Below are 9,851 nucleotides of genomic sequence, written 5' to 3' on the forward strand. Positions count from 1 at the left end.
ATGTATAAATGTCGCGAGCTAAATTTATTATTACACTAATAAAAATATGTACAATTAATTGATTATTTTTAATTGCTGAGTTTAATTTTTTTAAAGGAATCAATTTACTTAACATCAAAATGTAAAGATATGGGAATATTGTGTACTAAAACAGTATGTGATCCCACAGAATAGAAGTGATGTTATACTAAAAAAGAGGACTTGTTAATAAATTTAGTGTGAAAAAGATGCAAAGTTTGCGGTGATCACGTGCCTCTCTTCTATCATGCATGCAACACAGTCAGTATCATGAACTCCTTATATTAAATGAATAGATTGGTTACTATATTTTTTATATGATTTCTCTTTCATTAATTGTATAATTCATGCACATCAAAGTATCAAGGAGTCTTTACATTAAAAATTGGATTGGGTTTTGCCTCCTTATTAAAAAATTAGATAAATTAGTGAGCAAATTAATTTTTTTGTTAAAAATTTCATTTATTTTTATTGTTAAAAATGTCGATCCCATATATCAGCATGAGATATACGTGGCACCCCACGTCACGCCAATTTTTAATAGTATAAATTGATTAAAGTTTTAATAGAAAGAACCATTTTGCTATTTGATTTAATATATTAAAAGTATTAATTTACTCATTTTTTAAGTAAAAAAAACAATGTAATCCAAACCTCCATAATATTTTTATCCATAAATGTACTATATTCAAACATAATAATCATAATATATTTTTAATAAGAGATACATCATGATTCATTGTCGGTCAATAAATCATATTAGAAATAGTGAGATGATATATGTGGGGATTAAATAATGGTGGTTGAAAATATGGGCTTCCATGTTCATTTGTAAAGAAGCTGTCCCCTTCTATTAATCAATTTGTTGGGGATTTGGGGCAGATATTAAACTTTTCTCATTTGCCCCTCCATTGAACCAAGTTTGGTATAATAAAAGAAAATCGATAATAAACTCAAATCCCAATATTATTATAATCTCGATTTCCTTGTAACATAAATTATCATTTTCAGGAAAGCTTAGGGCTATGGAAGAATACAAATACATGAAATACGAATAGCCTTGGCCCCGATTGCAAAGAAAATCCAAATTTCTTCTATTTGCGATGAAGGTAGTAGTTTGAACATGCATGAAAGTACATGATTGTTTATATGAATACGTCTATATGCAGATATTACAAAATAAGAACCCCCCCCCAAAAAAAAAATACAAGGCAGCCCGCACATGCTAATGTTTTGTTAGTTAAGGGTGGAGACATGGGCATCATAGCCAAGGTAACTATCAAAGAAATGGAGACACCATATTCATATCTACATATCATCCCTTTCTTTACAAATATAAAAATATACTAAGTCAAAATAACATGCTTTCTATGGTTAAAAAATCGAGGAAGCTCTTATACTAGGTGTCTGATTACATTTTGTCTTCTCTACTAAAAAAATGAACAAATTGGTCCACGTAAGTTATATCAAAGAGTACAAATGAGTGAAACTTTTAACAGAAATGATTTGTTTGCTCTTTGTTGTAACGTACAATAGCTAATTTGCCTATTTTTTTGAATAAATAGGACAAAATACAATTTGACTCCTAGTACATGGATCTCCATGATACTTTTACCGATTTTCTACACAACTTTAAGCTTCTCCTACCAAGTCTTTACCTTATATTTATCAGGACATGGATGTGAAAGTCGGATCCTCCAATATATGAAAATTTTCAAAAAGTAGGCCATTCTAGAAGACATAATTAACTCTCACCCGAGTCTAGAAGACATATCTCCTATAAAAAGTAAAACAAGAAACAAGAATGATATAATGGACATGAGCTACTTGGATATGATGCTAAGGATTGTTACAATATGAATTTCTCTTAAACAAAAAGACTTGGTTAAGGGATTGATATCGATAAATTCGTTCAATCCACCATAACTTTAAGCCAAGCCCGACGTCGAGCGAATGGCAAAGCGGTTTATTCTTCAAAGTTACAAAGTCAAAGTGTTGCAGCACATATAGAATCCATGGAGTAAGCTTGAAATCTAGAGAGAATTTTCTATAATTGGGAGAATCACAAGGACATTGAAAATTCATTTCAATATGATATGAAATGGCATACTTGTCAAATAAACTAAATCTCCAAATGGACACACATAAAAGAAGGAAAAAACAACTACCCTCTTCCATCATGCATCACTTCCTTCGACTTCTGATACGTTATCGAGGCACACTGAGACCTAGTTCTGTTCAAGTCGAGAGAAAGAAGAACCTTTATGAATTAGCATTAGCAAGTGCCACAAGAAAGAAACTAAACACATGGTTCAATGAATCATTAAAAATATTACGTTAAATTAAACTAGTAGTCACTCAGCTATTAGTAAATTTCTTTTCATTCAATTTTGTCGTTTTTGGTCACTAGCGGGCTAATGATGACAGTTTTTTTAAATTGACATAATAACAATTAGCAACTTTAACCCTCAACATTTATAAATTATATCAATTTAGTCTTGATTTAAAAAAAATTAACCCTCAACATTTACACATTGTGTAAGTTGTTTCTTTTTTCAGTTTTTTTTTCAGTGACACAATGTATAAACATTGAGGGTTAAAGTTGTTATTATGCCAATTTTAAAAGCTAGTTGTTATTATGTCAATTTTAAAAGCTACCACGATTAGCCAGCTGGTGACCAAGAAAGACGACATTGAATAATTGGGTGATCATTCTATAACTTTTCATAGTTGGGTGACCAAAAAAAAAAATACTAATAGTTGGGTGATCGTTTTGTAACTTTTCATAATTGATTGACCAAAAAAAAAATTTACTAATAGTTGGGTGACTACTAGTGTAGTTTACCCAAAATATTAATTCTTTAAAGACGATCACTCTGGTACGGGAGAAAAAAACAGTATTTACTAACATATTTCAAAGCATGGTCAATACTCAATATTGAGCTAAGCTGCTTGCATTGTACACATTGAAACAATGAACAAATACCACTGGCAAAATTACTTGAATGTTGGCCGTCGATAATAAAAGACAAAAAAATAGTCGTTGCATTACATGAAAATGCAGACCACTAAACTGCAGATATCAAACAAGTTCGAATGATCCTAATGGCCTTACATTCCTTACTATAGATGATCTCTTGCAACCAAAACATGGCTATCCATTTATACGAGTCCAAGTACATTGACACGTACATAATTATACACGAGTTATAATGTACATTCAGTTATTCATTTCAATAGGAGAAACCTACAGAGTCTTGCAAACCACTGTTCCATTAAAATCAATTGACAATAAGGATAGAAAAGGGCCATGTTGAAAAGAAAAGAAAAACCAACTGTTACAGAAGCTCATTGAATCAGTTCCTAGGCACGACGTGAGCCGAGCTGAAGACACTGCTGAGTGAAGTGGCAGCAGAGATTGAAGACAACCCAATCGAGAAACAGACCTGAAAAAGTTTAGTAGCACAATCAAATGGTGAATTTGAATGAAACCCAAAATTGAAAAAAAAAAAGAAAAGGAAAATAGAAAACTACAGAGCTTGCCTTGAAAATGTGGGAGAAGAAGAGCGAGCATGAAGGAGAGGAGAGGCGAGACTGGGTTTAAGGGTTGGCTTGTTAATGGTAGATTTGAGGATAGAAAATGTTGGGTTTGAGATAGATCTAAAGCGCGACGCCATTTTTGAGAAGCAAAGCAAGAGTTTGAATGCTGGGCGAGAGGATTTTTAAGGGAAAAAAGAAAGGAGAGAGTTCAAAGGGCTTTTGTGGGTTTTTAGATTCTATTTGGAGGGAAGGGAAAAATATTTTAGCTTTAGTATTACTTGGATAGAATGACTCACATGTTTTATTAAGTTTTTTCATTTTAAATATTTTTATAGTATTAAATTATATTATTGCCATTAATGTATATTGTTGACCCTAAATTTAATTATCGAGCTGAGTTTAAACTTAAATGTGCACAAATTTAATCGAGTTCAAGTATAAAGATTAATAAATCAACTTAATGTGCTCAAGTAACTCAATTATATCTCGCATTGAGTTTAAGCTTACAAAAATATTTGATCAAATTCATGCCAAATATCAAATTTCAAATTGAGCTCGAATTTACTAACAAACAGTCTTCAATTATAAAAGTTAGACCGATTCAAATTATTTCGTAATTTTTTTTAAAAAGATTGTGATGCATTGTAAACGAAACACGTAGTTGTATGTTCACGTAATAATTGTATGTTTACGATAAATGTATACAAACGCGTAACTCTTTCTGCAAGACTTTTGCTATAATATTATATGGTAAATCGTGGATAATTTATTTGACCAAAGTGTTTAAAAACTTGGGAACAATGGCGCCATTGGACTTGTGAAAAATAGGTTCATTGAAGCTGAGTTAAAGTAGCTCTTCTCTGGGATGTGCTATCCTAGACCAATGAATCTCTCAACAATATATAACCTGTGTCTGAACTTCCGCGAATCCAACGGCCAAGTTGTAACAGCTGAACCAGGTGGCCTTTGTGTAGCTGGATGGTCTGCCTGAGCTGCACCTTCCGGTGAAAAGGCTTTGGGAGACCTGTGGAGTGCTCAAAGAGGACAATACCAACTTGTGACAAAAACTGCCGGGGGCAAACCTGCTTATAAGTCATTTTGTTCACTCGGAGAAAAAATACCCCCCAAATGAATAGCATCGTTCAAAGGCAATCTATGTAAAACATTGGAATAAATGGTCCAAATGCAGTTTTGTCCATACAGTCGAATCCGTATTTGAATGCGGATGAGCTTGGAAGAGCTGCAAAATGGCATGCTAAGTTCACATACAAACAAAAGCAAGAAACAAGAAATATGTATATTCTTTTGCAATAAATAAAAGCCTGTATTATGATACATGCCAAGACCTGGTAATAAAATTATATATGGCAAAAGACGGTGGCTAAAAGCAATTCATCAAAAAAAAAAAAAGAAGAAGCAAAATAACACGCAATGACAGATAAATGAAATAATGAACAAAAGAATCTCAAAAGGCAAACAAATTCTCCTAATCCCTCTAGAGAATAGACAAAACTAGATCTCAAACAGTTCTATGTTTCATAGTAATGAATGGAACCCACCAACCTATGCTCATAGGCAAGCCATTGAAAGTCTGTTCGGACTCTGAAGCATAGTAAAGAGCAGTTGGATTTCACCCGAATATTACCGCTGTATGCTATACATGATTAACGCCACGTCTTTAGGTCCTAGCAGTTAACTGGCAATGACATGCTACACATCTTGTCTAGGCCATCTCACAAAATATATATAATCACATGAATATTGCAAGCTCAAATTTTCCATAGGATGCAGCCTTGGTTCGCTATACACCAAACCCAGGTTATTTCAGTTTCTTAGGTAGATTGTAAGTCTTCTTAAGGAACCTTGAAGCTGCCTCATCATTCCGGTAACACAACACCCGCAGGAGCGTGTTTGGTTCAGTAGGATTCCACTGTCCTGATGTTGGAGGTAGTGGAAGCCTAGACCTTGCGGAGGAGCCATATGCCTCCAAGGTCATACGTTTGAACCGCTCAATTAGGCTCTCTGTATCGGTTCTGAATAGGGGAAGGAAATCTCTCACTGTAGCTGAAAACTTATCTATGAGGTCAGCAGGCAAACCATCACCATTGGCCCAAAACAGATCTTTAAGGGCTTTGAAATCGTCCTCTATAATTTGAGAATCCTGACGAGAGAAAGCACGAGAAGGGCCTCCAGCTAGTAAAACCAGCAAGAATCCATCACAGGACGCTTTCATGATATCAGTTATAATCCTTGTACGAACTCTGTCATGCACGGTTTCTGAGATTACCAGTAAGTTCTGCTCCAGCTCTTGTAATAAAGGGTCGATCCTAGAAGATGAAGGCTCCCCTACATACAAACCATCCCATAAAACATGACTTAGGTCATGGAATACAATTTTGTAAGCTACTGCCTCAGACAGTTGCTGAACCCCTTCCACACAAGCAGCTGGTGTTAGCTCAAATCTTTTGCTCAAGCCATTTGAAAAATCTTCCAAATGAGCAGACTCACAGTTCCTTAAGTGGGTTACAATCCTCTTCTCTAAAACGTCCATCTCAGATCGGATGTGGTGCAGAGTATTTATACGAACACACAGCTGTGGTATCCCAAATGACTTATCTCCATTCATTGTTGCAACCTGGGAATTTCTTTTCTGAGTATTTTGTGACTTTTCTTTCTTCTTCCAGACACCTTGGAACTTTGATCCAATCTCACATCTGGTCAAAGCAGGCATTGTTGGGATATATGTATTGCGTGAAGCTGCAAGTCAGATTTAATGGACAGCAATATTAGAAACTATAAAACCCCTAAACATCGTATTAAGATCATTAATGAGATTTGCAAGCAATTACCACATCCAGATTTTGCCTTGATCACATAATATTGAAGACACTTGTCAAGGCCAACTATCACATCAGGTAGCAATGCAGGATGTGCTGGTATTGGAAGCTGGAAAAATGCATCTAAAGTCTCATCAATGATTCTCAAAGTTTCGACAGCAGAGAGTGCAAATCCTTCTTGATTAGCTTGTGGATTCCAGACCTAACATAACGCAATATGTTGGTTAGCAAAAACAAAAAGAACAATAACAAGTTCCCATTCTAACAAAACTACAAAAACCAATTCAGTGGATAACCATGTCAGTTGCATGAATGAACCAGCAACTTTCAAAAGGAACATAAACTACCTCTACACAGGTAGTGAAGTGCTTCATATGATAACATAGAATTCGAAACTAAATAAATGAAATAATGCACCTATTGAGAAATCATCTCCTACTAACTTATGTAGGTTAGGGTTGTAAAGCACAGTGCTATTTCTTTAATAAATATTAAAAAGGAAACTTCTTTAAATCTTATGCAAAGCAAACCACTAACAAGACATGTTACTATATTAGAGCTGATTTATATACTCTGCAGTCCTTCACAATACCTTTTTTTGTACTCTTATAGCCTTAGCATGTAATCCAAATGCTTACGAAAAGTTAATTCTTAAACATAATTACTTCTTCCCCTTTTTGGTTTCCTGTGTTACTCATTTGTAGTCAAGCCATGCAAGCCTAACAGAATTATCCATAAAGAGAGAAATCTATTATGACATGATTATTGCCAGTAAAGAGACTCCAAAAATATTTTCACAATGAATATATAATTACACAATATAAAACTAAGTAGTTGTAGAACTTGGATTTGAAAGATAAAATTTTCATCCAAAAAGAATAGCAAGTGCCTACCTCTTGTTGCAAATTCCTGTCAACCCATTCCTTAAGTCTGTCTAATCTAGTCTTGATCCACCCTTTAACAAGATTGGCAATTGCAGTTTCAGCTTCATAAGGAGGCATCTCTCGGATTATTGCCTTCCCACCATCATCACTGTCTACTGCATCCTCGACTGCAATCTGCACAAGATCTTTCTCCAGTTTATCTGCAGCTCTAAGTACTTGAACAGCATCAGGGGTTAACTCTGTGATGCCTGATATGAACTGTTTTATCTCATTAGCATAACAAGAATGAAGGGTGGCCACAGCCACACCTGCTGCCAAAGGATGCCAACCCTTCAGTATTGGACTGAAAACCTGCTTCTCATGAACTGCTAACTCACCAACATCCTTAGCAAGGATTGCAAGGACAGGAAGAGGATTTGGCTGGTTTTTGGAAGCTCTCCTGCTTGAGTCTGCCTTCTCCATTCTCTATACAACAACAAAACAATGTATATGCTTAGTCATGAAACCAAGTAAAACGGAGAATTGGGGGGGATAGAGAAAAAAAGAGAGAGAACACAAACACGTCATAATATTTGTTGCATTCAAAGTCTCATACATGTTAGGATCTTCTACATATGCAATGAAGATTCAGATACTAGACATGAGCCATTGGTGCTCAATTTTCCATCATTCTGAGTAAGGGGGCTAATAACAGATAGTAAAGACTTGCCTGAGCAAAAGCAGTGCGTAACGATGACCTGATGTAAGTGTCAATTCTATTTCGGGCTACATCAACTTCTTTCCTCTTCCTGCGATACTCAGTAGATACATCCTCAACCAAAATCTTGGCCGCTGATACACCTAAAGAAACAATGCCCTGCATGGTATAGACATTGCCACTATCAAAAGTGTCATGGTATGCAAGGAGTCTTTTCTCTGCCCAGCCCAATATTGAACTCAAGGTAGAACTTAATATCTTGGAGTATTCTGGATCCCTGGTTGTCTTGGCATCTTTTGCTACCTCTGCTAGCTGACCATCAGCAGCATATAGCAAGTCCATTTCGACTTGCCCAGTGGAAACAAAATGGTGAAACAGAACCCATGCAAAGCAGAGATTATGCAGCATTTGATTAATCCCAAGGATCACCCACGTCTTCTTTATCTGTTCCATAAGCTCATCAACTTCCTCAACAATGGATGTTTCATCATTAATATCAAAACACATCTCGAGAAGCATTTCATAGAGTCTAAGATTCAGTGGAATGCCATCAGCCCAGTGGCATGAATCAGAGAGAGACCCATCAGATCTAGAGGCAAGAGACATTACAGCACTGCGAAGAACTTGCATTGACTCATTGTTCTTCCCAGTTTCTATTGGCCTATCTAGAGCTGCATGAATGATTTGCCGTAGCCTTTGTGATGCATTATTCGACTTATCGAGTGGCACACGAGGATGCAACAGTAACCCAGCCTCAAGAACCCTGAGGTTTCTTTTCTGCCATGCATCATATTCTTGTTGATCACTAAAATCTGATTGCTTAAGCTGCTGCAGTAGCTCCAATGGAAGAACCACTGATTCAATCCGCCTTCCAACCTGTGATATATAAAATTATAGTAGACCATTATCAATAAAGTCACCGTAACATCACAACAAATACAATTCATGAACTTCATCAAAATTCTATTACACTAAATTTGATAATCTGGATGGATTTTACAATAACTTTGAAGAATTTAAATTACTCATGATTGAATTCTAGAATTAAATTAGCTTGTAACTTAAATTATACTATAATCTACTTTTCAACATCGTTATCATCGGATCCTAGCTCATCAACTTTTATATTATTATACAATCCAAATTAACTTACTCACAAGCAGCATTATCTGGATCAAATAAATTGCAATTAAAAATAAAGCAAGATTTCCAGATCAACCAAAATTTCAAGTAAACTAAATCTTAAATTGAGCTAACCAGACCACCGCCAATTCTCAAAAGCGCCCTTCTAACACGCGCATCAACGCTCTCAGGTACCCGCATTTGAATCCTCATAAGCTCCCCTACAGTCGTCGGCCGCTTAGACTTTCCCTGGCCCGAGCTTGGAGCTGAACCGGGACTCTTCTTCGATCCAGGTGATTTCAAACCTAAAGCCTTCTTCATCTTACTAGCAGCTGCTGACGTAAGCGAGCGTTGCAACGCGGGGGAGCTAGGCGAGTGGTTGTGGTTTTGACCAGGCGAGTTCTGACTCGACGAATCGGAAATGGAAGAGGCGGAAGTGGAGAGAGGTTTGGAAGCTGAGGTACGGCATACGGCGAGGAAGACGTCGTAAGCGGTGAGTCGAAGGTCGGAATCGGTGAGTTGAGAGGCGAGTTGGCCGAGTGGAGATTGGAGATCGGGGGAGGTAAGCTTGTTCGTCGGCATTGGTGGTGGTTTAGTTTGAAGTGGCGGTGGCGGGGGCGTTGACTCTCTCTTTGAGTGGCCGAGTGAAAGGTCTCTAAAGAGATGCGCCATTGTGTGTGACTCAGTGAGAGAACATGAAACTATTCGGACTTAAAACGGAAGATAAACAGAAAGATTAAAAATTGCAATATA

General features: G+C 36.4%; 2 protein-coding genes across 3 annotated transcripts; both read right to left on the reverse strand.

Moving 5' to 3' along the window:
* Window positions 1–2,021: 2,021 nt before the first annotated feature.
* On the reverse strand, window positions 2,022–3,801 carry LOC105792978 (protein NONRESPONDING TO OXYLIPINS 2, mitochondrial-like). Its single transcript, XM_052620359.1, has 3 exons — window positions 3,562–3,801; window positions 3,355–3,464; window positions 2,022–2,252 (listed from the first exon to the last, which is right to left on the reverse strand). Exons 1-3 carry the CDS (start codon window positions 3,693–3,695, stop codon window positions 2,227–2,229), a joined length of 270 nt encoding a protein of 89 aa, XP_052476319.1. The 5' UTR covers window positions 3,696–3,801; the 3' UTR covers window positions 2,022–2,226.
* A 506-nt stretch (window positions 3,802–4,307) lies between these two features.
* LOC105792979 (protein unc-13 homolog) lies at window positions 4,308–9,851 on the reverse strand. Of its 2 annotated transcripts, XR_001133391.2 has the most exons (6): window positions 9,234–9,851; window positions 7,989–8,852; window positions 7,289–7,744; window positions 6,408–6,597; window positions 5,122–6,315; window positions 4,308–4,798 (listed from the first exon to the last, which is right to left on the reverse strand). XR_001133391.2 is itself a non-coding variant. In XM_012621861.2 (5 exons), exons 1-5 carry the CDS (start codon window positions 9,768–9,770, stop codon window positions 5,378–5,380), a joined length of 2,985 nt encoding a protein of 994 aa, XP_012477315.1. In that variant the 5' UTR covers window positions 9,771–9,851; the 3' UTR covers window positions 4,981–5,377. The 2 variants fall into 2 exon arrangements, 1 of the variants encoding a protein (XP_012477315.1); XM_012621861.2 differs by lacking the exon at window positions 4,308–4,798 and having other exon boundaries at window positions 4,981–6,315.

The sequence above is a fragment of the Gossypium raimondii genome, chromosome 8 (assembly GCF_025698545.1).
Source record: "Gossypium raimondii isolate GPD5lz chromosome 8, ASM2569854v1, whole genome shotgun sequence".
NCBI classification, from domain to species: Eukaryota; Viridiplantae; Streptophyta; class Magnoliopsida; order Malvales; family Malvaceae; genus Gossypium; species Gossypium raimondii.

Bases quoted from the DNA above. Each gene is read 5' to 3' on its own strand.
- LOC105792978 (XM_052620359.1), bottom strand. From the start codon at position 3,695: ATGGCGTCGCGCTTTAGATCTATCTCAAACCCAACATTTTCTATCCTC. The intron at 3,465-3,561 runs GCAAGCTCTGTA...AAACTTTTTCAG, and splicing joins TCTTCTCCCACATTTTCAAG to GTCTGTTTCTCGATTGGGTT. The intron at 2,253-3,354 runs GTTGGTTTTTCT...CGACTTGAACAG, and splicing joins TTCAATGAGCTTCTGTAACA to AACTAGGTCTCAGTGTGCCT.
- LOC105792979 (XM_012621861.2), bottom strand. From the start codon at position 9,770: ATGGCGCATCTCTTTAGAGACCTTTCACTCGGCCACTCAAAGAGAGAG. The intron at 8,853-9,233 runs GTTAGCTCAATT...TATATATCACAG, and splicing joins TGAGAATTGGCGGTGGTCTG to GTTGGAAGGCGGATTGAATC. The intron at 7,745-7,988 runs GCAAGTCTTTAC...GTTGTTGTATAG, and splicing joins TACGCACTGCTTTTGCTCAG to AGAATGGAGAAGGCAGACTC.